The sequence below is a fragment of the Salmo salar genome, chromosome ssa14, assembly GCF_905237065.1.
Source record: "Salmo salar chromosome ssa14, Ssal_v3.1, whole genome shotgun sequence".
Lineage (NCBI taxonomy): Eukaryota > Metazoa > Chordata > Actinopteri > Salmoniformes > Salmonidae > Salmo > Salmo salar.
In genome coordinates, this window is record NC_059455.1 from 39,849,882 (window position 1) to 39,876,510 (window position 26,629).

At 43.0% G+C, this 26,629-nt stretch overlaps 1 protein-coding gene across 1 annotated transcript in view; it reads left to right on the top strand.

The window, feature by feature from the left end:
- Positions 1–26,629, top strand: part of LOC106569675 (protein FAM102B) — a 109,395-nt gene that overhangs the window by 2,682 nt on the left and 80,084 nt on the right. Inside the window, exons 2-5 of the mRNA XM_014141240.2 lie at positions 6,557–6,677; positions 7,442–7,471; positions 8,058–8,174; positions 9,977–10,023. Of these exons, the coding sequence (XP_013996715.2) occupies positions 6,557–6,677; positions 7,442–7,471; positions 8,058–8,174; positions 9,977–10,023 (315 nt within the window). The remainder of the gene's footprint in view (positions 1–6,556; positions 6,678–7,441; positions 7,472–8,057; positions 8,175–9,976; positions 10,024–26,629) is intronic.

Genomic DNA, 26,629 nt, shown 5'->3' on the forward strand with positions numbered 1-26,629 from the left:
AAGAAAGCTAACGTTTAAGTTCCTTGCTCAGAACATGAGAACATATGAAAGCTGATGGTTCCTTTTAACATGAGTCTTCAATATTCCCAGGTAAGAAGTTTTAGGTTGTAGTTATTATAGGAATTATAGGACTATTTCTCTCTATATGATTTGTATTTCATATACCTTTGACTATTGGATGTTCTTATAGGCACTTTAGTATTGCCAGTGTAACAGTATAACTTCCGTCCCTCTCCTCGCTCCTACCTGGGCTCGAACCAGGAACACATCGACAACAGCCACCCTCGAAGCAGCGTTACCCATGCAGAGCAAGTGACGTTTGAAACGCTATTAGCGCGCACCCCGCTAACTAGCTAGCAATTTCACATGGGTTACACCAGCCTAATCTCGGGAGTTGATAGGCTTGAAGTCATAAACAGCGCAATGCTTGAAGCATTGCGAAGAGCTGCTGGCAAAACGCACGAAAGTGCTGTTTGAATGAATGCTTACGAGCCTGCTGGTGCCTACCATCGCTCAGTCAGACTGCTCTATCAAATCATAGACTTAATTATAACATAATAACACACAGAAATACAAGCCTTAGATCATTAATATGGTCGAATCCGGAAACTATCACGTTTATTCTTTCAGTGAAATATGGAACCGTTTCGTATTTTATCTAACGGGTGGCATCCATAAGTCTAAATATTCCTGTTACATTGCACAACCTTCAATGTTATGCCATAATTACGTAAAATTCTGGCAAATTAGTTCGCAACGAGCCAGGCGGCCCAAAACTGTTGCATATACCCTGACTCTGAGTCCAATGAACGCAAGAGAAGTGACACAATTTCACCTGGTTAATATTGCCTGCTAACCTGGATTTCTTTTAGCTAAATATGCAGGTTTAAAAATATATACTTCTGTGTATTGATTTTAAGAAAGGCATTGATGTTTATGTTTAGGTACATTCGTGCAACGATTGTGCTTTTTTCGCAAATGCGCTTTTGTTAAATCATCCCCCGTTTGGCGAAGTCGGCTGTCTTTGTTAGGAAGAAATAGTCTTCACAGTTTGCAATGAGCCAGGCTGCCCAAACTACTGCATATACCCTGACTCTGTTGCAAGAGAAGTGACACATTTTCCCTAGTTAAAAGAAATAGCAATATTAACTAAATATGCAGGTTTAAAAATATATACTTGTGTATTGGTTTTAAGAAAGGCATTGATGTTTATGGTTAGGTACATGTTGGAGCAACGTGTACCTAACCGATTATCTGCAACGCAGGACAGGCTAGCTAAACTAGTAATATCATCAACCATGTGTAGTTAACTAGTGAATATGATTGATTGATTGTTTTTTATAAGATAAGTTTAATGCTAGCTAGCAACTTACCTTGGCTTCTTACTGCATTCGTGTAACAGGCAGGCTCCTCGTGGAGTGCAATGTAAAGCAGGTGGTTAGAGCGTTGGACTAGTTAACCGTAAGGTTGCAAGATTGAATCCCCGAGCTGACAAGGTAAAAATCTGTTGTTCTGCCCCTGAACAAGGCAGTTAACCCACCGTTCCTAGGCCGTCACTGAAAATAAGGATGTGTTCTTAACTGACTTGCCTAGTTAAATAAAGGTGTAAAAAAAAAAAAACGGCCAAATCGGCATCCAAAAATACCGATTTCCGATTGTTATGAAAACTTGAAATCGGCCCTAATTAATCGGCCATTCCGATTAATCGGTCGACCTCTAATATTAGCTCAGAAGTATTGTGGAGCTCCTGTACCTAAATATAAACAGAACCTGCACCCAAAATGAGTACCGGAACTTATTTTAGTCCAAGTCAAGCACTGATAAGAAGTAATCAGGTAGGCCTATTTTATGACGTTTCCACTGGATCAGAGCATGACATTTTTCTCTTTCGAAAGGGAGATTTTTTTCAAATACATTGATATTATATTGTAATTTTCAATTTTCAATGGATGTAAAAACAGACTTCATTTGCTTGCTGTTTGAGGTGAAGAAAACATTATTTTGAAATGCATTAGTGGTGGTGGATTAAGCCAGTCAGAAATGCTATCAGATCTCCAAATGGGCACATGTATATGCCTACATTTGTGCGCAGGCAAGGTAGTCTTTTAAGGTGATAAGGCCCCAGCAGAAATCAGGGCATTCATACTTCTTGCGCTTTGCTGATCAGAGCTGTTGTGAAGGTAGTTGTCAAGGAAGGTAGTTTTTATTTATGAAGGATTTACTGCCCCCACCTACCGTCAACCAATCATGTCATTGTGGAGCTATTCAGAGGCCTCCGCATTGTTACAAAATTTGGGAGGCGCATGGCGATTCAGTACGGAGCTTGATATGTTCTCTGCATGCCTCTGGAGGCTCTGTAATTGCGTCAAAACGTCCTTATGGAGCCTCTGACCACATTTTCAGATCAAGCATAAATTCGCTTTTAATCTAGGCCTGCACTATGGATTAGTTCACTGAAATGGGTGCAAATATATATATATATATATATAGTATCAGTCAAAAGTTTGGACACACCTACTCATTCAAGGGTTTTTCTTTATATTTTGATTTGTTTAACACTTTTTTGGTTACTACATGATTCCATATGTGTTTTTTCATAGTTTTGATGTCTTCACTATTATTCTACATTGTAGAAAATAGTAAAAATAAAGAAATACCCTAGAATGAATAGGTGTGTCCAAACTTTTGACTGGTACTGTATGTATGTATGTATGTATGTATGTATGTATGTATGTACATTTAAACTCAGTTTTTCACATTTATTCCTGGTAAAAATTCCCTGTTTAGGTCAGTTAGAATCACAACTTTATTTTAAGAATGTGAAATGTCAGAATAATAGTAGAGAGAATTATTTATTTCAGCTTTTATTTCTTTCATCACATTCTCAGTGGGTCAGAAGTTTACATACACTCAATTAGTATTTGGTAGCATTGCCTTTAATTGTTTAACTTGGGTCAAATGTTTCAGGTAGCCTTCCACAAGCTTCCCACAATAAGTTGGGTGAATTTTGGCCCATTCCTCCTGACAGAGCTGGTGTAACTGAGTCAGGTTTGTAGGCCTCCTTGCTCGCACACGCTTTTTCAGTTCTTCCCACACATTTTCTATAGGATTGAGGTCAGGGCTTTGTGATGGCCACTCCAATACCTTGACTTTGTTGTCCTTAAGCCATTTTGCCACAACTTTGGAAGTATGCTTGGGGTCAATGTCCATTTTGAAGACCCATTTGTGAGCAAGCTTTAACTTCCTGACTGATGTCTTGAGATGTTGCTTCAATATATCAACATAATTTTCCTCCCTCATGATGCCATCTATTTTGTTAAGTGCACCAGTCCCTCCTGCAGCAAAGCACCCCCAGAACATGATGCTGCCACCCCCGTGCTTCACGGTTGGGATGGTGTTCTTCGGCTTGCAAGCCTCCCCCTTTTTCCACCAAACATAACGATGGTCATTATGGCCAAACAGTTCTATTTTTGTTTCATCAGACCAGAGGACATTTCTCCAAAAAGTACGATCTTTGTCGCCATGTGCAGTTGCAAACCGTAGTCTGGCTTTATTATGGCGGTTTTGGAGCAGTGGCTTCTTCCTTGCTGAGCGGCCTTTCAGGTTATGTTGATAGCTATACATATATACATATATATACAGATGAAGTCGTAAGTTTACATACACTTACGTTGGAGTCATTAAAACTCGTTTTTCAACCACTCTACAAATTTCTTGTTAACAAACTATAGTTCTGGCAAGTCAGTTAGGACATCTACTTTGTACATGACACAAGTCATTTTTCCAACAATTGTTTACAAGTAATAGTTAGTCAAGAACATCCTAGAGAATATGTAAACTGCCTAACCAGCTCTGCTACGGCGAGTAAAATGATCAGAGTGAGGTGTGCTCTCATTTAATTCTGGAAGTAGCTAGCAAACTAGCTAACTTTAGCCAGTTAGCTTGGGTGCTTGGTTGGGACAAGCATGCAGTGGCAGGCAAGCTGCAGAAGGAATGGTAGCCTTACAATTCCCCATAATTTATCGGTGCAATTTTGACAGCCAACTAGCTGAAAGGTTTGAGAGGGTTTATCTAATGTTCTTTTGTTAGATTTAAACTCATCTTGCTCTGGTTAGCATTAGTTGTTGTTCTTGTTGTTGTTGATTTGTATAACTGATGGAGAGCCTACCTTTGAATGGTTCTTTGATCAATAGGACTGTAAAGTTCCCAAAGTTAAGAGGACTCCTGTGGTGTTTACATATTTGCAGAAATCGATTCAGTTGTATTTTGTGGCTTTTGGCGAATACGTTCTAATGATCTAAAGTCACGCTGTTGCAACTGCCTGTAAACATGGCAGGCCCATGTGGGAAGTGGCTTGTTTGTATAAAGGCCTACTGTAGCTCTGATTGGCTATGGCGCACCGTTCTGTGTAGACCCCCGTTCTGGACAAGACAGATGTTTTTTATTAGGTTTTATTTACTGCAGTGTCTATTAATTGTCTAAACGCATGGCCACAAAAGCCCCAGTATACATAATTCACAAACATTCTAAGAATTTATGAAAATGTTAAAATGACTATATCTAAGTGCTCGCTTGTCAGAAAATGTTTTTAAAAAGTGTGATATTCTTCCATGGGGTGGATATGAACATATTTTAATAAGATCAGTTCCACTTTAAATGACACCCTTTCAAATTAGTGGATTTGGCTATTTAAAAGCCACACCCGTTGCTGACAAGTGTATAAAATTGAGCACAGAGCCATACAATCGCCATAGACAAACATTGGCAATAGAATGGCCTTACTGAAGAGCTCAGTGACTTTCAACGTGGCATCGTCATAGGATGCCATCTTTCCAACAAGTCAGTTCGTCAAATTTCTGCCCTGCTAGAGCTGCCTCGGTCAACTGTAAGTGCTGTCATGAAATGTCTAGGAGCAACAACGGCTCAGCTGCAAAGTGGTAGGCCACACAAGTTCTCAGAACAGCACCGCTGAGTGCCGAAGCGCGTACAACGTAAAAATCGTCTGTGCTCGGTTGCAACACTCACTACTGAGTTCCAAACTGCCTCAGGAAGCAACGTCAGCACAATAACTTTTCGTCTGGAGCTTCATGAAATGGGTTTCCATGGCCGAGCAGCCGAAACACAAGCCTAAAATTAACATGCGCAATGCCAGTTGTCGGCTGGAGTGATTTAAAGCTCGCCGCCATTTGGACTCTGGAGCAGTGGAAACGCGTTCTATGGAGAGATGAGTCCCGCTCCACCATCTGGAAGTCCGACGGACTAATCTGGGTTTGGCGAATGCCAAGTGAACGCTACCTGCCCGAATGCATAGTAACAACTGTAAAGTTTAGTGGAGGAGGAATAATGGTCTAGGGCTGTTTTTCATGGTTCGGCTCCTTAGTTCCAGTGAAGAGAAATCTTAACTCTACAGCATACAATGTCATTCTAGACAATTCTGTTTGGGCAAGGCCCTTTCCTGTTTCAGCATGACAATGCCCCGTACACAAAGCAAGGTCCATACAGAAATGGTTTGTCGAGATCGGTGTGGAAGAACATGACTGGCCTGCACAGAGCCCTGACCTCAACTCCATCGAACACCTTTGAGATGAATTGGAACACCAACTGCGAGCCAGACCTAATCGCCCAAAATCAGTGCCCGACCTCACTAATGCTCTTGTGGCTGAATGGAAGCATGTCCCCGCAGCAATGTTGTAACATCTAGTGGAAAGCCTTCCCAGAAGAGAGGAGGCTGTTATAGCAGCAAAGGGGGACCAACTTTTGTAATCTAGTGTATCTTGTTTTGTAGAAAAATATGTTTTTCCATCTTCTTAGGCTCATCCGAACACACACACACATACTATCTGCTTTGGCCGACAGCTATTTTTACCTCTCCTGCTCCCCAGTTGAGAATCATCAACAATTTATTTAACTTTTATTTAACTAGGCAAGTCATTTATGACAGCCTAGGAACAGTGGGTTAACTGCCTTGTTCAGAGGCAGAACAACAGATTTTTACCTTGTCAGCTCGGGGATTCAATCTAGCAACCTTTTGGTTACTGGCCCAACATTCTAACCACTAGGCTACCAAACTATATGTTTGTCACCTGCATTAAGGCTGAAACACCATATTTATCCCTTGTTCTAAAGAGTCAATGCATAGTGTTCTTCACCGCCATGGTATTTCAGAATCTATCATTCACTTACTTAGAGCAGGGGAGAGTTTGTGTTCTTTTACCTTGAAGGCATTTATTCTCTGTGGCGTAACTGTCACACCCATTCCAGAGAACAGCACACAGGATCTTGTCATTAACTGTGGTGTCTTTATTGACATATATTTATCTTAGGCATGAATCAGATCTAGGGATTAATGTGTATTGTAGCTAAAAATTCCAATCAACTGTGTGTGCGCGTGTGTGTGTCTATCAGGATTGGACTCAATTAAAATTGAAGGCAGTCAATTCAGGAAGTAAACTAAAATTAGAAGATATTTATTTGAAAAGATTTGTCTATACATGATTTGTGTGTTTTCAGTCTTTGGGTTATTTTGCTATAAGTTATGTATGTGTGTCTTCTCCAGGGAGCAGGTCCAGGCTAACTGTGTGCGCTGGAGGAAGAGGTTCTCCTTCCTGTGTAAGATGAGTGCAAACGCTGGGACAGGAGTACTGGACCCTTGTGTGTGCCGGGTGTCTGTGCGCAAGGTACAGGACTCACTACAACAACTCTGTCAAAGCAATGTGAATGCTGTGTCAAGTTGAACTGCCTACAAGAATAGGTATACTACTACTACTACTAGTGTAGATTCTAGAACAGTCTACTAATAGGTCTACTACTACTGTAGATTCTAGAACAGTCTACTACTACTACTACTGTAGATTCTAGAACAGTCTACTACTACTACTACTGTAGATTCTAGAACAGTCTACTACTACTACTACTGTAGATTCTAGAACAGTCTACTAATAGGTCTACTACTACTACTGTAGATTCCAGAACAGTCTACTAATAGGTCTACTACTACTACTGTAGATTCTAGAACAGTCTACTCATAGGTCTACTACTACTACTGTAGATTCTAGAACAGTCTACTGATAGGTCTACTACTACTACTGTAGATTCTAGAACAGTCTACTAATAGGTCTACTACTACTACTGTAGATTCTAGAACAGTCTACTAATAGGTCTACTACTACTACTGTAGATTCTAGAACAGTCTACTAATAGGTCTACTACTACTACTGTAGATTCTAGAACAGTCTACTAATAGGTCTACTACTACTACTGTAGATTCTAGAATAGTCTACTACTACTACTGTAGATTCTAGAACAGTCTACTAATTGGATATATCACTGACACCTTTGCTGCAAGTGTGTTTTGACAAAAGTGTATCTGTAGCTTAGTTGTTGTTGCACACAAAGATGGTCATTTTGGTTTGATAACTACTTTTCCCTTATCTGTTTTTAGGAAATGAAGGGTGGAAAGACCTTTGCAAAGGTAATATTTTGCTCTTGAATTCATAGTCGCTAACCACGTTTCCTTCCACAGTTTCTATGCGAGTAAAGTCATACTGTATCACAAGAGCTGTGATGAGAACAACAACTTTAACACAATGATTTTTATCTGCAACAGGTCAATTTGGTAGAAACACACCAGTGGTGAGAAAATTCGCATATTTTCTTTAATGCCGATTTTCTTTTTTATATCCGCATGAAAATCTATCGCCAATTGGATGGAAACCTAGCTAGTGACAAACTAGGCATACTGGCATTTTATAAGTAAATAAATAACTGAACGTTCTTATCATTATACAAATTACTGTTAGTCATTTAACACCTGATATGATATCAGTAAAGAATGAAGTCACCACTACCGCATGACTCATTCTTAAAAGCATAGTACATTGATAGTATGGGAATACTTCCTAGTTTTTGCCCACTACAGTAGCTTCTTACGTTCGTGATTGTTATTTGGGTCTACTACTACAATAGAGTGCTCTGTACTAGAACTCTATGGAACTGAGGCTCTGTTGCCAAGCTGTTTCCATAAACCTGAATATAACTGCTCTCACTCTCCTCTGTAGCTGGGTTTTGCTGACCTGAACCTGTCAGAATTTGCTGGCTCTGGCAGCACCATGCGGCGATGTCTACTAGAGGGTTACGATACCAAGAACACCAGACAGGACAACTCCATACTCAAGGTACAGTTCAGTACAGTTAGACAGGCCTCCAGAACATTCCCACCAGTCCACAACTCCCTTCAGGAAGCTACAGTATGGGACGTGTTTATGACACTAGAGTCTGTCCTACTATGCCACACCCTACTTGTCTCTGTCTACTACTCTAGAATGGGTTTCCCTACTTGTCTCTGTCTACTACTCTAGAATGGGTTGCCCTACTTGGCTCTGTTCTACTACTCTAGAATGGGTTTCCCTACTTGGCTCTGTTCTACTACTCTAGAATGGGTTTCCCTACCTGGTTCTGTTCTACTACTCTAGAATGGGTTTCCCTACCTGGTTCTGTTCTACTACTCTAGAATGGGTTTCCCTACCTGGTTCTGTTCCACTACTCTAGAATGGGTTTCCCTACCTGGTTCTGTTCTACTACTCTAGAATGGGTTTCCCTACCTGGTTCTGTTCTACTACTCTAGAATGGGTTTCCCTACCTGGTTCTGTTCTACTACTCTAGAATGGGTTTCCCTACCTGGTTCTGTTCTACTACTCTAGAATGGGTTTCCCTACCTGGTTCTGTTCTACTACTCTAGAATGGGTTTCCCTACCTGGTTCTGTTCTACTACTCTAGAATGGGTTTCCCTACCTGGTTCTGTTCTACTACTCTAGAATGGGTTTCCCTACCTGGTTCTGTTCTACTACTCTAGAATGGGTTTCCCTACCTGGTTCTGTTCTACTACTCTAGAATGGGTTTCCCTACCTGGCTCTGTTCTACTACTCTAGAATGGGTTTCCCTACCTGGTTCTGTTCTACTACTCTAGAATGGGTTTCCCTACCTGGCTCTGTTCTACTACTCTAGAATGGGTTTCCCTACCTGGTTCTGTTCTACTACTCTAGAATGGGTTTCCCTACCTGGTTCTGTTCTACTACTCTAGAATGGGTTTCCCTACCTGGTTCTGTTCTACTACTCTAGAATGGGTTTCCCTACCTGGTTCTGTTCTACTACTCTAGAATGGGTTTCCCTACCTGGCTCTGTTCTACTACTCTAGAATGGGTTTCCCTACCTGGTTCTGTTCTACTACTCTAGAATGGGTTTCCCTACCTGGCTCTGTTCTACTACTCTAGAATGGGTTTCCCTACCTGGCTCTGTTCTACTACTCTAGAATGGGTTTCCCTACCTGGTTCTGTTCTACTACTCTAGAATGGGTTTCCCTACCTGGTTCTGTTCTACTACTCTAGAATGGGTTGTGAACCACTGATCTGAAATGCCTGGATAGGTGAAAATCCACTGGCTGCACCTTCAGCTATCCAGCCTGTTAGTAATGAGTGTTGATGAAGGAGAGGACAGAAAGGGAACTGAGTGAGGTTGGTGAGTCATAACCAACATAGCTGAGTATTGGCACACATTGGGAGAAAGCTAGTTGTTGGTTGTCACCCTGCCCTGCCCCCTAGTCACCATATGTTTACTAGTGTGTATGGGTAAACAGTCAGTAACTAGGGGGGTAATATCACTCAGTACAGTTCAGGATGAGGTATCCTAATGATGCAAATGCTCTGACATGTGCATGAAGACAGGCAGGTCTGGGCCTGCAATATAGGACAAGCACCTGTAACACTGTGAATGGATGTTGTACATGCTTTGGGTAGAAGTTGTACTTAGACACAGGTCTAGGATCAGCTTACCTACCCTAAATACTAACCTGAAACAGTAAAAGGGGAAAAGGCAAAACTGACCTTAGATCAGTGTCAACGGGCGACTTTATCCTATTTCATAGGGCCTGTGGATGTGAATGATCCCTGCTGACATGGGTTTTCTGTCACCTCTGTCACAGGTCGTCATCAGCACACAGCTCATGTCTGGGGACCCCTGCTTTAAAACGTAAGTGAACCTTCTTTCAATCCTTTTGGTGGGTTACGTCACAAACATTTTTAGGACTTAGCATTGTAGAAATGAATGTTTGGATGATGAATCAGTATAGGTGAGTAGGAACATTGATGTGATAGACAGACAGCCTGACCACAGACACACAGAGGAAACAAACTGCGCATCAAGCATCCTGTCTCTGAGTACATGCAAGAAATGCTGAGTCACAGAAACAAAGGAGGCTAGCTTCCGTCCCGTAAGTCGCTTTGGATTAAAGCTAAATGGCTAGGTTTCTCTCTATTTGGAAAGTCCATGTAGATCAACAAATGGCCATACAATCATGGTATATATTATTTAAAATGTTATGGTTATTTTGGCTATCTTGTGTGGGCATAGTTTCCTCAGCACTACAGCAATTATTTGAAGTCAAAGATAGTTGTGGACACAATCTAACTGACTTCTGCCATTGAACATGAATATGATGGTCATAAGAGAACTTCCCCACAGATTGTATCTGGTCTCTCTTGATAGAAACAACTGATTTGAGACCAGCTCAGACCTGAATGAAAACATTCTGAGCTAAACACCACAGCAGGCCCAGGACCAGTAGTCAAAAAGACCATGACGTTCCCACACACTCCTGCCAGTGCTGAGGACATGTGTGTTTGGATGGCCACGCCTTTACTGTGAACACACACACACAGACTGAATTACACAGTGGATGCAATATACTGTAGCCTTTATAGAGCCTCTATAGAGCTGTTATAGAGCCGATATAGAGAGCTGTTATAGAGCCGTTATAGAGCCTCTATAGAGCTGTTATAGAGCCTTTATAGAACTGTTATAGAGCCATTATAGAGCTGTTATAGAGCCGATATAGAGCTGTTATAGAGCCTCTATAGAGCTGTTATAGAGCCTTTATAGAACTGTTAGAGCCATTATAGAGCTGTTATAGAACTTTTATAGAGCTGTTATAGAGCCATTATAGAGCCTTGATAGGGCTGTTATAGAGCCTTTATAGAGCTGTTATAGAGCCATTATAGAGCTGTTATAGAACTTTTATAGAGCTGTTATAGAGCCATTATAGAGCCTTGATAGGGCTGTTATAGAGCCTTTATAGAGCTGTTATAGAACTTGTATAGAGCCATTATAGAACTTTTATAGAGCCTTTATAGAGCTGTTATATAACTTTTATAGAGCTGATATAGAGCCATTATAGAGCCTTGATAAGGCTGTTATAGAGCCATTATAGAGCCTTTATAGAGCTGTTATAGAACTTTTATAGAGCTGTTATAGAGCCATTATAGATCCTTTATAGAACTTTTATAGAGCCTTTATAGAGCTGTTATAGAGCTGTTATAGAGCCTTTGGAGCGGACAATAAAACCCCTTTGTGGCTGAGTGTGGGATAACTGAGCGCGCTGAGTCACAGAGGAAGACAAGCCAGAGAACAAACAGACAGATTCAGGACATTGTACTCACTAGTATTGAGCCTGGTATCATTTTACTATGTAGGGAGGGGGGGGGGGGGATTGTAATATACTGCTGGGATCTAGATGCCAGGAAGGATTCAGAATCAGTCCCCACTTACACAGTGAATGTTGAGTTGGTTTTGTGTGGGAGGGTTGCCTTGGCTGAGGCCTCTGATAACGCAGTGGACTGGAGAGATTCCAGCAGAACACTTTCATGCAATCATAAAGTGCCGGAGTGTCTCTGAGTACTCCTCTGTGTGCGTGTATCTTTTACTGAGCTGTCCTACAGAATGTAACTCACACACAGTGTGTGCGTTGGACATACTTTCAGAGCTCTGTGGAAAGAAAGCCAAGGCTTTATCGTAAGAGCAGAAACTACTCCAAAACTACTGACGTCACACCCAGAGCGCCTCACATTCATCACATAATGTCGCTCTCGCTTTCACTCCTACTGTATCTCTCTGTTTAACTCACTCTCTCCTCTCTCTGTATCTCTGTTTAACTTTCTCTCTCCCCTCTCTGTATCTCTGTTTAACTTTCTCTCTCCCCTCTCTGTATCTCTGTTTAACTTTCTCTCTCCCCTCTCTGTATCTCTGTTTAACTTTCTCTCTCCCCTCTCTGTATCTCTGTTTAACTTTCTCTCTCCCCTCTCTGTATCTCTGTTTAACTTTCTCTCTCCCCTCTCTGTATCTCTGTTTAACTTTCTCTCTCCCCTCTCTGTATCTCTGTTTAACTTTCTCTCTCCCCTCTCTGTATCTCTGTTTAACTTTCTCTCTCCCCTCTCTGTATCTCTGTTTAACTTTCTCTCTCCCCTCTCTGTATCTCTGTTTAACTTTCTCTCTCCCCTCTCTGTATCTGTTTAACTTTCTCTCTCCCCTCTCTGTATCTCTGTTTAACTTTCTCTCTCCCCCTCTCTGTATCTGTTTAACTTTCTCTCTCCCCTCTCTGTATCTCTGTTTAACTTTCTCTCTCCCCCTCTCTGTATCTCTGTTTAACTTTCTCTCTCCCCTCTCTGTATCTCTGTTTAACTTTCTCTCTCCCCTCTCTGTATCTCTGTTTAACTTTCTCTCTCTGTATCTGTTTAACTTTCTCTCTCCCCTCTCTGTATCTCTGTTTAACTTTCTCTCTCTGTATCTGTTTAACTTTCTCTCTCCCCCTCTCTGTATCTCACTCTTCAGCTTTCTCTCCTCCCATGCTCTCTCTCTGTTTCTGCTTCTTCCTCACGTTCACATTTTCTATCCCTCTCTCTCTACCCTTCTCCCTCGATCTCACTTTGCCTCTTCGACATCATTTTAGTCCACCCCCTCTCCCCTCATGAATTATCCCCATTCATCAGAAAAATAAAAGAAGTGAGAGACGTGGTGGTTTCCTGTGTTGTAAAAGTAAGCGAAGTGGTTGAAAGATGAGTGGAATCTGTGTTGTCAAAAGAAGTGAGAGACGTGGTGGTTTCCTGTGTTGTAAAAGAAGTGAGAGACTGGTGGTTTCCTGTGTTGTAAAAGAAGTGAGAGATGTGGTGGTTTCCTGTGTTGTAGAAGTGAGAGACTGGTGGTTTCCTGTGTTGTAAAAGAAGTGAGAGACGTGGTGGTTTCCTGTGTTGTAAAAATAAGTGAGAAGTGGTGGTTTCCTGTGTTGTAAAATAAGTGAGAGTAGTGGTGGTTTCCTGTGTTGTAAAATAAGTGAGAGTAGTGGTAGTTTCCTGTCTTGTAAAATAAGTGAGAGTAGTGGCGGTTTCCTGTGTTGTGGTTTCCTGTGATGTAAAAGTAAGAGAAGTGGTAGTTTCCTGTCTTGTAAAATAAGTGAGAGTAGTGGTAGTTTCCTGTCTTGTAAAATAAGTGAGAGTAGTGGTGGTTTCCTGTCTTGTAAAATAAGTGAGAGTAGTGGTGGTTTCCTGTGTTGTAAAAGAAGTGAGAGACAGGGTGGCTTCCTGTGTTGTAAAAGAAGTGAGAGACGGGGTGGCTTCCTGTGTTGTAAAAGAAGTGAGAGACAGGGTGGCTTCCTGTATTGTAAAAAAAGTGAGAGACGTGGTGGTTTCCTGTGTTGTAAAAGAAGTGAGACACGTGGTGGTTTCCTGTGTTGTAAAAGAAGTGAGAGACGTGGTGGTTTCCTGTGTTGTAAAAGAAGTGAGAGATGGGGTGGTTTCCTGTGTTGTATAGGAAGTGAGAGACGGGGTGGTTTTCTGTGTTGTGAGAGACGTGGTGGTTTCCTGTGTTGTAAAAGAAGTGAGAGACGGGGTGGCTTCCTGTGTTGTAAAAGAAGTGAGAGACGGGGTGGTTTCCTGTGTTGTAAAAGAAGTGAGCGACGGGGTGGTTTCCTGTGTTGTATAGGAAGTGAGAGACGGGGTGGTTTTCTGTGTTGTGAGAGACGTGGTGGTTTCCTGTGTTGTAAAATAAGTGAGAGACGGGGTGGCTTCCTGTGTTGTAAAAGAAGTGAGAGACGGGGTGGTTTCCTGTGTTGTAAAAGAAGTGAGAGACGGGGTGGTTTCCTGTGTTGTAAAAGAAGTGAGAGACGGGGTGGTTTCCTGTGTTGTAAAAGAAGTGAGAGACGGGGTGGTTTCCTGTGTTGTAAAAGAAGTGAGAGACGTGGTGGTTTCCTGTGTTGTAAAAGAAGTGAGAGACGTGGTGGTTTCCTGTGTTGTAAAAGAAGTGAGAGACGTGGTGGTTTCCTGTGTTGTAAAAGAAGTGAGAGACGGGGTGGTTTCCTGTGTTGTAAAAGAAGTGAGAGACGTGGTGGTTTCCTGTGTTGTAAAAAGAAGTGAGAGACGTGGTGGTTTCCTGTGTTGTAAAAGAAGTGAGAGACGTGGTGGTTTCCTGTGTTGTAAAAGAAGTGAGAGACGTGGTGGTTTCCTGTGTTGTAAAAGAAGTGAGAGACGTGGTGGTTTCCTGTGTTGTAAAAGAAGTGAGAGACGTGGTGGTTTCCTGTGTTGTAAAAGAAGTGAGAGACGTGGTGGTTTCCTGTGTTGTAAAAGAAGTGAGAGACGTGGTGGTTTCCTGTGTTGTAAAAGAAGTGAGAGACGTGGTGGTTTCCTGTGTTGTAAAAGAAGTGAGAGACGTGGTGGTTTCCTGTGTTGTAAAAGAAGTGAGAGACGTGGTGGTTTCCTGTGTTGTAAAAGAAGTGAGAGACGTGGTGGTTTCCTGTGTTGTAAAAGAAGTGAGAGACGTGGTGGTTTCCTGTGTTGTAAAAGAAGTGAGAGACGTGGTGGTTTCCTGTGTTGTAAAAGAAGTGAGAGACGTGGTGGTTTCCTGTGTTGTAAAAGAAGTGAGAGACGTGGTGGTTTCCTGTGTTGTAAAAGAAGTGAGACACGTGGTGGTTTCCTGTGTTGTAAAAGAAGTGAGAGACGTGGTGGTTTCCTGTGTTGTAAAAAGAAGTGAGAGACGTGGTGGTTTCCTGTGTTGTAAAAGAAGTGAGAGACGTGGTGGTTTCCTGTGTTGTAAAAGAAGTGAGAGACGTGGTGGTTTCCTGTGTTGTAAAAGAAGTGAGAGACGTGGTGGTTTCCTGTGTTGTAAAAGAAGTGAGAGACGTGGTGGTTTCCTGTGTTGTAAAAGAAGTGAGAGACGTGGTGGTTTCCTGTGTTGTAAAAGAAGTGAGAGACGTGGTGGTTTCCTGTGTTGTAAAAGAAGTGAGACACGTGGTGGTTTCCTGTGTTGTAAAAGAAGTGAGAGACGTGGTGGTTTCCTGTGTTGTAAAAAGAAGTGAGAGACGTGGTGGTTTCCTGTGTTGTAAAAGAAGTGAGAGACGTGGTGGTTTCCTGTGTTGTAAAGAGAGACGTGGTGGTTTCCTGTGTTGTAAAAGAAGTGAGAGACGGGGTGGTTTCCTGTGTTGTAAAAGAAGTGAGAGACGTGGTGGTTTCCTGTGTTGTAAAATAAGTGAGAGACGTGGTGGTTTCCTGTGTTGTAAAAAGAAGTGAGAGACGTGGTGGTTTCCTGTGTTGTAAAAGAAGTGAGAGACGTGGTGGTTTCCTGTGTTGTAAAAGAAGTGAGAGACGTGGTGGTTTCCTGTGTTGTAAAAGAAGTGAGAGACGTGGTGGTTTCCTGTGTTGTAAAAGAAGTGAGAGACGTGGTGGTTTCCTGTGTTGTAAAAGAAGTGAGAGACGTGGTGGTTTCCTGTGTTGTAAAAGAAGTGAGAGACGTGGTGGTTTCCTGTGTTGTAAAAGAAGTGAGAGACGTGGTGGTTTCCTGTGTTGTAAAAGAAGTGAGAGACGTGGTGGTTTCCTGTGTTGTAAAAGAAGTGAGAGACGTGGTGGTTTCCTGTGTTGTAAAAGAAGTGAGAGACGTGGTGGTTTCCTGTGTTGTAAAAGAAGTGAGAGACGTGGTGGTTTCCTGTGTTGTAAAAGAAGTGAGACGACGTGGTGGTTTCCTGTGTTGTAAAAGAAGTGAGAGACGTGGTGGTTTCCTGTGTTGTAAAAGAAGTGAGAGACGTGGTGGTTTCCTGTGTTGTAAAAGAAGTGAGAGACGTGGTGGTTTCCTGTGTTGTAAAAGAAGTGAGAGACGGGGTGGTTTCCTGTGTTGTAAAAGAAGTGAGAGACGTGGTGGTTTCCTGTGTTGTAAAAGAAGTGAGAGACGTGGTGGTTTCCTGTGTTGTAAAAGAAGTGAGAGACGTGGTGGTTTCCTGTGTTGTAAAAGAAGTGAGAGACGTGGTGGTTTCCTGTGTTGTAAAAGAAGTGAGAGACGTGGTGGGTTCCTGTGTTGTAAAAAGAAGTGAGAGACGTGGTGGTTTCCTGTGTTGTAAAAGAAGTGAGAGACGTGGTGGTTTCCTGTGTTGTAAAAGAAGTGAGAGACGTGGTGGTTTCCTGTGTTGTAAAAGAAGTGAGAGACGGGGTGGTTTCCTGTGTTGTAAAAGAAGTGAGAGACGTGGTGGTTTCCTGTGTTGTAAAAGAAGTGAGAGACGTGGTGGTTTCCTGTGTTGTAAAAGAAGTGAGAGACGTGGTGGTTTCCTGTGTTGTAAAAGAAGTGAGAGACGTGGTGGTTTCCTGTGTTGTAAAAGAAGTGAGAGACGTGGTGGTTTCCTGTGTTGTAAAAGAAGTGAGAGACGTGGTGGTTTCCTGTGTTGTAAAAGAAGTGAGAGACGTGGTGGTTTCCTGTGTTGTAAAAGAAGTGAGAGACGTGGTGGTTTCCTGTGTTGTAAAAGAAGTGAGAGACGTGGTGGTTTCCTGTGTTGTGAGAGACGTGGTGGTTTCCTGTGTTGTAAAAGAAGTGAGAGACGTGGTGGTTTCCTGTGTTGTAAAAGAAGTGAGAGACGTGGTGGTTTCCTGTGTTGTAAAAGAAGTGAGAGACGTGGTGGTTTCCTGTGTTGTAAAAGAAGTGAGAGACGTGGTGGTTTCCTGTGTTGTAAAAGAAGTGAGAGACGTGGTGGTTTCCTGTGTTGTAAAAGAAGTGAGAGACGTGGTGGTTTCCTGTGTTGTAAAAGAAGTGAGAGACGTGGTGGTTTCCTGTGTTGTAAAAGAAGTGAGAGACGTGGTGGTTTCCTGTGTTGTAAAAGAAGTGAGAGACGTGGTGGTTTCCTGTGTTGTAAAAGAAGTGAGACACGTGGTGGTTTCCTGTGTTGTAAAAGAAGTGAGAGACGTGGTGGTTTCCTGTGTTGTAAAAGAAGTGAGAGACGTGGTGGTTTCCTGTGTTGTAAAAGAAGTGAGAGACGTGGTGGTTTCCTGTGTTGTAAAAGAAGTGAGAGACGTGGTGGTTTCCTGTGTTGTAAAAGAAGTGAGAGACGTGGTGGTTTCCTGTGTTGTAAAAGAAGTGAGAGACGTGGTGGTTTCCTGTGTTGTAAAAGAAGTGAGAGACGGGGTGGTTTCCTGTGTTGTAAAAGAAGTGAGAGACGTGGTGGTTTCCTGTGTTGTAAAAGAAGTGAGAGACGTGGTGGTTTCCTGTGTTGTAAAAGAAGTGAGAGACGTGGTGGTTTCCTGTGTTGTAAAAGAAGTGAGAGACGTGGTGGTTTCCTGTGTTGTAAAAGAAGTGAGAGACGTGGTGGTTTCCTGTGTTGTAAAAGAAGTGAGACACGTGGCGGTTTCCTGTGTTGTAAAAAGAAGTGAGAGACGTGGTGGTTTCCTGTGTTGTAAAAGAAGTGAGAGACGTGGTGGTTTCCTGTGTTGTAAAAGAAGTGAGAGACGTGGTGGTTTCCTGTGTTGTAAAAGAAGTGAGAGACGTGGTGGTTTCCTGTGTTGTAAAAGAAGTGAGAGACGTGGTGGTTTCCTGTGTTGTGAGAGACGTGGTGGTTTCCTGTGTTGTAAAAGAAGTGAGAGACGTGGTGGTTTCCTGTGTTGTAAAAGAAGTGAGAGACGTGGTGGTTTCCTGTGTTGTAAAAGAAGTGAGAGACGTGGTGGTTTCCTGTGTTGTAAAAGAAGTGAGAGACGTGGTGGTTTCCTGTGTTGTAAAAGAAGTGAGAGACGGGGTGGTTTCCTGTGTTGTAAAAGAAGTGAGAGACGTGGTGGTTTCCTGTGTTGTAAAGAAGTGAGAGACGGGGTGGTTTCCTGTGTTGTAAAAAGAGAGACGTGGTGGTTTCCTGTGTTGTAAAAGAAGTGAGAGACGGGGTGGTTTCCTGTGTTGTAAAAGAAGTGAGAGACGTGGTGGTTTCCTGTGTTGTAAAAGAAGTGAGAGACGTGGTGGTTTCCTGTGTTGTAAAAGAAGTGAGAGACGTGGTGGTTTCCTGTGTTGTAAAAGAAGTGAGAGACGTGGTGGTTTCCTGTGTTGTAAAAGAAGTGAGAGACGTGGTGGTTTCCTGTGTTGTAAAAGAAGTGAGAGACGTGGTGGTTTCCTGTGTTGTAAAAGAAGTGAGAGACGTGGTGGTTTCCTGTGTTGTAAAAGAAGTGAGAGACGTGGTGGTTTCCTGTGTTGTAAAAGAAGTGAGAGACGTGGTGGTTTCCTGTGTTGTAAAAGAAGTGAGAGACGTGGTGGTTTCCTGTGTTGTAAAAGAAGTGAGAGACGTGGTGGTTTCCTGTGTTGTAAAAGAAGTGAGAGACGTGGTGGTTTCCTGTGTTGTAAAAGAAGTGAGAGACGTGGTGGTTTCCTGTGTTGTAAAAGAAGTGAGAGACGTGGTGGTTTCCTGTGTTGTAAAAGAAGTGAGAGACGTGGTGGTTTCCTGTGTTGTAAAAGAAGTGAGAGACATGGTGGTTTCCTGTGTTGTAAAAGAAGTGAGAGACGTGGTGGTTTCCTGTGTTGTAAAAGAAGTGAGAGACGTGGTGGTTTCCTGTGTTGTAAAAGAAGTGAGAGACGTGGTGGTTTCCTGTGTTGTAAAAGAAGTGAGAGACGTGGTGGTTTCCTGTGTTGTAAAAGAAGTGAGAGACGTGGTGGTTTCCTGTGTTGTAAAGAGAGACGTGGTGGTTTCCTGTGTTGTAAAAAGAAGTGAGAGACGTGGTGGTTTCCTGTGTTGTAAAAGAAGTGAGAGACGTGGTGGTTTCCTGTGTTGTAAAAGAAGTGAGAGACGTGGTGGTTTCCTGTGTTGTAAAAGAAGTGAGAGACGTGGTGGTTTCCTGTGTTGTAAAAGAAGTGAGAGACGTGGTGGTTTCCTGTGTTGTAAAAGAAGTGAGAGACGTGGTGGTTTCCTGTGTTGTAAAAGAAGTGAGAGACGTGGTGGTTTCCTGTGTTGTAAAAGAAGTGAGAGACGTGGTGGTTTCCTGTGTTGTAAAAGAAGTGAGAGACGTGGTGGTTTCCTGTGTTGTAAAAGAAGTGAGACACGTGGTGGTTTCCTGTGTTGTAAAAGAAGTGAGAGACGTGGTGGTTTCCTGTGATGTAAAAGAAGTGAGAGACGTGGTGGTTTCCTGTGTTGTAAAAGAAGTGAGAGACGTGGTGGTTTCCTGTGTTGTAAAAGAAGTGAGAGACGTGGTGGTTTCCTGTGTTGTAAAAGAAGTGAGAGACGTGGTGGTTTCCTGTGTTGTAAAAGAAGTGAGAGACGTGGTGGTTTCCTGTGTTGTAAAAGAAGTGAGAGACGTGGTGGTTTCCTGTGTTGTAAGAGAGACGTGGTGGTTTCCTGTGTTGTAAAAGAAGTGAGAGACGTGGTGGTTTCCTGTGTTGTAAAAGAAGTGAGAGACGTGGTGGTTTCCTGTGTTGTAAAAGAAGTGAGAGACGTGGTGGTTTCCTGTGTTGTAAAAGAAGTGAGAGACGTGGTGGTTTCCTGTGTTGTAAAAGAAGTGAGAGACGTGGTGGTTTCCTGTGTTGTAAAAGAAGTGAGAGACGTGGTGGTTTCCTGTGTTGTAAAAGAAGTGAGAGACGTGGTGGTTTCCTGTGTTTGTAAAAGAAGTGAGAGACGTGGTGGTTTCCTGTGTTGTGAGAGACGTGGTGGTTTCCTGTGTTGTAAAAGAAGTGAGAGACGTGGTGGTTTCCTGTGTTGTAAAAGAAGTGAGAGACGTGGTGGTTTCCTGTGTTGTAAAAGAAGTGAGAGACGTGGTGGTTTCCTGTGTTGTAAAAGAAGTGAGAGACGTGGTGGTTTCCTGTGTTGTAAAAGAAGTGAGAGACGTGGTGGTTTCCTGTGTTGTAAAAGAAGTGAGAGACGTGGTGGTTTCCTGTGTTGTAAAAGAAGTGAGAGACGTGGTGGTTTCCTGTGTTGTAAAAAGAAGTGAGAGACGTGGTGGTTTCCTGTGTTGTGAGAGACGTGGTGGTTTCCTGTGTTGTAAAAGAAGTGAGAGACGGGGTGGTTTCCTGTGTTGTAAAAGAAGTGAGAGACGTGGTGGTTTCCTGTGTTGTAAAAGAAGTGAGAGACGTGGTGGTTTCCTGTGTTGTAAAAGAAGTGAGAGACGTGGTGGTTTCCTGTGTTGTAAAATAAGTGAGAGACGTGGTGGTTTCCTGTGTTGTAAAAGAAGTGAGAGACGTGGTGGTTTCCTGTGTTGTAAAAGAAGTGAGAGACGTGGTGGTTTCCTGTGTTGTAAAAGAAGTGAGAGACGTGGTGGTTTCCTGTGTTGTAAAAGAAGTGAGAGACGTGGTGGTTTCCTGTGTTGTAAAAGAAGTGAGAGACGTGGTGGTTTCCTGTGTTGTAAAAGAAGTGAGAGACGTGGTGGTTTCCTGTGTTGTAAAAGAAGTGAGAGACGTGGTGGTTTCCTGTGTTGTAAAAGAAGTGAGAGACGTGGTGGTTTCCTGTGTTGTAAAAGAAGTGAGAGACGTGGTGGTTTCCTGTGTTGTAAAAGAAGTGAGAGACGTGGTGGTTTCCTGTTTTGTAAAAGAAGTGAGAGACGTGGTGGTTTCCTGTGTTGTAAAAGAAAGTGAGAGACGTGGTGGTTTCCTGTGTTGTAAAAGAAGTGAGAGACGTGGTGGTTTCCTGTGTTGTAAAAGAAGTGAGAGACGTGGTGGTTTCCTGTGTTGTAAAAGGAGAGACGTGGTGGTTTCCTGTGTTGTAAAAGAAGTGAGAGACGTGGTGGTTTCCTGTGTTGTAAAAGAAGTGAGAGACGTGGTGGTTTCCTGTGTTGTAAAAGAAGTGAGAGACGTGGTGGTTTCCTGTGTTGTAGAAGAAGTGAGAGACGTGGTGGTTTCCTGTGTTGTAAAAGAAGTGAGAGACGTGGTGGTTTCCTGTGTTGTAAAAGAAGTGAGAGACGTGGTGGTTTCCTGTGTTGTAAAAGAAGTGAGAGACGTGGTGGTTTCCTGTGTTGTAAAAGAAGTGAGAGACGTGGTGGTTTCCTGTGTTGTAAAAGAAGTGAGAGACGTGGTGGTTTCCTGTGTTGTAAAAGAAGTGAGAGACGTGGTGGTTTCCTGTGTTGTAAAAGAAGTGAGACACGTGGTGGTTTCCTGTGTTGTAAAAGAAGTGAGAGACGTGGTGGTTTCCTGTGTTGTAAAAGAAGTGAGAGACGTGGTGGTTTCCTGTGTTGTAAAAGAAGTGAGAGACGTGGTGGTTTCCTGTGTTGTAAAAGAAGTGAGAGACGTGGTGGTTTCCTGTGTTGTAGAGTGAGAGACGTGGTGGTTTCCTGTGTTGTAAAAGAAGTGAGAGACGTGGTGGTTTCCTGTGTTGTAAAAGAAGTGAGAGACGTGGTGGTTTCCTGTGTTGTAAAGAAGTGAGAGACGTGGTGGTTTCCTGTGTTGTAAAAGAAGTGAGAGACGTGGTGGTTTCCTGTGTTGTAAAAGAAGTGAGAGACGTGGTGGTTTCCTGTGTTGTAAAAGAAGTGAGACACGTGGTGGTTTCCTGTGTTGTAAAAGAAGTGAGAGACGTGGTGGTTTCCTGTGTTGTAAAAGAAGTGAGAGACGTGGTGGTTTCCTGTGTTGTAAAAGAAGTGAGAGACGTGGTGGTTTCCTGTGTTGTAAAAGAAGTGAGAGACGTGGTGGTTTCCTGTGTTTTAAAAGAAGTGAGAGACGGGTGGTTTCCTGTGTTGTAGAGAGACGTGGTGGTTTCCTGTGTTGTAAAAGAAGTGAGAGACGTGGTGGTTTCCTGTGTTGTAAAATAAGTGAGAGACGTGGTGGTTTCCTGTGTTGTAAAAGAAGTGAGAGACGTGGTGGTTTCCTGTGTTGTAAAAGAAGTGAGAGACGTGGTGGTTTCCTGTGTTGTAAAAGAAGTGAGAGACGTGGTGGTTTCCTGTGTTGTAAAAGAAGTGAGAGACGTGGTGGTTTCCTGTGTTGTAAAAGAAGTGAGAGACGTGGTGGTTTCCTGTGTTGTAAAAGAAGTGAGAGACGTGGTGGTTTCCTGTGTTGTAAAAGAAGTGAGAGACGTGGTGGTTTCCTGTGTTGTAAAAGAAGTGAGAGACGTGGTGGTTTCCTGTGTTGTAAAAGAAGTGAGAGACGTGGTGGTTTCCTGTGTTGTAAAAGAAGTGAGAGACGTGGTGGTTTCCTGTGTTGTAAAAGAAGTGAGAGACGTGGTGGTTTCCTGTGTTGTAAAAGAAGTGAGAGACGTGGTGGTTTCCTGTGTTGTAAAAGAAGTGAGAGACGTGGTGGTTTCCTGTGTTGTAAAAGAAGTGAGAGACGTGGTGGTTTCCTGTGTTGTAAAAGAAGTGAGAGACGTGGTGGTTTCCTGTGTTGTAAAAGAAGTGAGAGACGTGGTGGTTTCCTGTGTTTTAAAGAAGTGAGAGACGTGGTGGTTTCCTGTGTTGTAAGAGAGACGTGGTGGTTTCCTGTGTTGTAAAAGAAGTGAGAGACGTGGTGGTTTCCTGTGTTGTAAAAGAAGTGAGACACGTGGTGGTTTCCTGTGTTGTAAAAGAAGTGAGAGACGTGGTGGTTTCCTGTGTTGTAAAAGAAGTGAGAGACGTGGTGGTTTCCTGTGTTGTAAAAGAAGTGAGAGACGTGGTGGTTTCCTGTGTTGTAAAAGAAGTGAGAGACGTGGTGGTTTCCTGTGTTGTAAAAGAAGTGAGAGACGTGGTGGTTTCCTGTGTTGTAAAAGAAGTGAGAGACGTGGTGGTTTCCTGTGTTGTAAAGGAGAGACGTGGTGGTTTCCTGTGTTGTAAAAAGAAGTGAGAGACGTGGGTGGTTTCCTGTGTTGTAAAAAGAAGTGAGAGACGTGGTGGTTTCCTGTGTTGTAAAATAAGTGAGAGACGTGGTGGGTTTCCTGTGTTGTAAAAGAAGTGAGAGACGTGGTGGTTTCCTGTGTTGTAAAATAAGTGAGAGACGTGGTGGTTTCCTGTGTTGTAAAAGAAGTGAGAGACGTGGTGGTTTCCTGTGTTGTAAAAGAAGTGAGAGACGTGGTGGTTTCCTGTGTTGTAAAAGAAGTGAGAGACGTGGTGGTTTCCTGTGTTGTAAAAAGAAGTGAGAGACGTGGTGGTTTCCTGTGTTGTAAAAGAAGTGAGAGACGTGGTGGTTTCCTGTGTTGTAAAAGAAGTGAGAGACGTGGTGGTTTCCTGTGTTGTAAAAGAAGTGAGAGACGTGGTGGTTTCCTGTGTTGTAAGTGAGAGACGTGGTGGTTTCCTGTGTTGTAAAAGAAGTGAGAGACGGGGTGGTTTCCTGTGTTGTAAAAGGAGAGACGTGGTGGTTTCCTGTGTTGTAAAAGAAGTGAGAGACGTGGTGGTTTCCTGTGTTGTAAAAGAAGTGAGAGACGTGGTGGTTTCCTGTGTTGTAAAAGAAGTGAGAGACGTGGTGGTTTCCTGTGTTGTAAAAGAAGTGAGAGACGTGGTGGTTTCCTGTGTTGTAAAAGAAGTGAGACACGTGGTGGTTTCCTGTGTTGTAAAAGAAGTGAGAGACGTGGTGGTTTCCTGTGTTTTAAATGAAGTGAGAGACGTGGTGGTTTCCTGTGTTGTAAAGAAGTGAGAGACGTGGTGGTTTCCTGTGTTGTAAAAGAAGTGAGAGACGTGGTGGTTTCCTGTGTTGTAAAATAAGTGAGACACGTGGTGGTTTCCTGTGTTGTAAAAGAAGTGAGAGACGTGGTGGTTTCCTGTGTTGTAAAAGAAGTGAGAGACGGGGTGGTTTCCTGTGTTGTAAAAGAAGTGAGAGACGTGGTGGTTTCCTGTGTTGTAAAAGAAGTGAGAGACGTGGTGGTTTCCTGTGTTGTAAAAGAAGTGAGAGACGTGGTGGTTTCCTGTGTTTTAAATGAAGTGAGAGACGGGGTGGTTTCCTGTGTTGTGAGAGACGTGGTGGTTTCCTGTGTTGTAAAAGAAGTGAGAGACGTGGTGGTTTCCTGTGTTGTAAATGAAGTGAGACACGTGGTGGTTTCCTGTGTTGTAAAAGAAGTGAGAGACGTGGTGGTTTCCTGTGTTGTAAAAGAAGTGAGACACGTGGTGGTTTCCTGTGTTGTAAAAGAAGTGAGACACGTGGTGGTTTCCTGTGTTGTAAAAGAAGTGAGAGACGTGGTGGTTTCCTGTGTTGTAAAAGAAGTGAGAGACGTGGTGGTTTCCTGTGTTGTAAAAGAAGTGAGAGACGTGGTGGTTTCCTGTGTTGTAAAGAGAGACGTGGTGGTTTCCTGTGTTGTAAAAAGAAGTGAGAGACGGGGTGGTTTCCTGTGTTGTAAAAGAAGTGAGAGACGTGGTGGTTTCCTGTGTTGTAAAAAGAAGTGAGAGACGTGGTGGTTTCCTGTGTTGTAAAAAGAAGTGAGAGACGTGGTGGTTTCCTGTGTTGTAAAATAAGTGAGACACGTGGTGGTTTCCTGTGTTGTAAAAGAAGTGAGAGACGTGGTGGTTTCCTGTGTTGTAAAAGAAGTGAGACACGTGGTGGTTTCCTGTGTTGTAAAAGAAGTGAGAGACGTGGTGGTTTCCTGTGTTGTAAAAGAAGTGAGAGACGTGGTGGTTTCCTGTGTTGTAAAAGAAGTGAGAGACGTGGTGGTTTCCTGTGTTGTAAAAGAAGTGAGAGACGTGGTGGTTTCCTGTGTTGTAAAAGAAGTGAGAGACGTGGTGGTTTCCTGTGTTGTAAAAGAAGTGAGAGACGTGGTGGTTTCCTGTGTTGTAAAAGAAGTGAGACACGTGGTGGTTTCCTGTGTTGTAAAAGAAGTGAGAGACGTGGTGGTTTCCTGTGTTGTAAAAGAAGTGAGAGACGTGGTGGTTTCCTGTGTTGTAAAAGAAGTGAGAGACGTGGTGGTTTCCTGTGTTGTAAAAGAAGTGAGAGACGTGGTGGTTTCCTGTGTTTTAAAATGAAGTGAGAGACGTGGTGGTTTCCTGTGTTGTGAGAGACGTGGTGGTTTCCTGTGTTGTAAAAGAAGTGAGAGACGTGGTGGTTTCCTGTGTTGTAAAATAAGTGAGACACGTGGTGGTTTCCTGTGTTGTAAAAGAAGTGAGAGACGTTGTGGTTTCCTGTGTTGTAGAAGAAGTGAGACACGGGGTGGTTTCCTGTGTTGTAAAAGAAGTGAGACACGTGGTGGTTTCCTGTGTTGTAAAAGAAGTGAGACACGTGGTGGTTTCCTGTGTTGTAAAAGAAGTGAGACACGTGGTGGTTTCCTGTGTTGTAAAAGAAGTGAGAGACGTGGTGGTTTCCTGTGTTGTAAAAAGAAGTGAGAGACGTGGTGGTTTCCTGTGTTGTAAAAAGAAGTGAGAGACGTGGTGGTTTCCTGTGTTGTAAAAGAAGTGAGACACGTGGTGGTTTCCTGTGTTGTAAAAGAAGTGAGAGACGTGGTGGTTTCCAGTGTTGTAAAAGAAGTGAGAGATGTGGTGGTTTCCTGTGTTGTAAAAGAAGTGAGAGACGTGGTGGTTTCCTGTGTTTTAAATGAAGTGAGAGACGGGGTGGTTTCCTGTGTTGTGAGAGACGTGGTGGTTTCCTGTGTTGTAAAAGAAGTGAGAGACGTGGTGGTTTCCTGTGTTGTAAAATAAGTGAGAGACGGGGTGGTTTCCTGTGTTGTAAAGAGAGACGTGGTGGTTTCCTGTGTTGTAAAAGAAGTGAGAGACGGGGTGGTTTCCTGTGTTGTAAAAAGAAGTGAGAGACGTGGTGGTTTCCTGTGTTGTAAAAGAAGTGAGAGACGTGGTGGTTTCCTGTGTTGTAAAAGAAGTGAGAGACGTGGTGGTTTCCTGTGTTGTAAAAGAAGTGAGAGACGTGGTGGTTTCCTGTGTTGTAAAAGAAGTGAGAGACGTGGTGGTTTCCTGTGTTGTAAAAGAAGTGAGAGACGTGGTGGTTTCCTGTGTTTTAAAATGAAGTGAGAGACGGGGTGGTTTCCTGTGTTGTGAGAGACGTGGTGGTTTCCTGTGTTGTAAAAGAAGTGAGAGACGTGGTGGTTTCCTGTGTTGTAAAATAAGTGAGAGACGTGGTGGTTTCCTGTGTTGTAAAAGAAGTGAGAGACGTGGTGGTTTCCTGTGTTGTAAAATAAGTGAGAGACGTGGTGGTTTCCTGTGTTGTAAAAGAAGTGAGAGACGTGGTGGTTTCCTGTGTTGTAAAAGAAGTGAGAGACGTGGGTGGTTTCCTGTGTTGTAAAAGAAGTGAGAGACGTGGTGGTTTCCTGTGTTGTAAAAGAAGTGAGAGACGTGGTGGTTTCCTGTGTTGTAAAAGAAGTGAGAGACGTGGTGGTTTCCTGTGTTGTAAAAGAAGTGAGAGACGTGGTGGTTTCCTGTGTTGTAAAAGAAGTGAGAGACGTGGTGGTTTCCTGTGTTGTAAAAGAAGTGAGAGACGTGGTGGTTTCCTGTGTTGTAAAAGAAGTGAGAGACGTGGTGGTTTCCTGTGTTGTAAAAGAAGTGAGACACGTGGTGGTTTCCTGTGTTGTAAAAGAAGTGAGAGACGTGGTGGTTTCCTGTGTTGTAAAAAGAAGTGAGAGACGTGGTGGTTTCCTGTGTTGTAAAAGAAGTGAGAGACGTGGTGGTTTCCTGTGTTGTAAAAGAAGTGAGAGACGTGGTGGTTTCCTGTGTTTTAA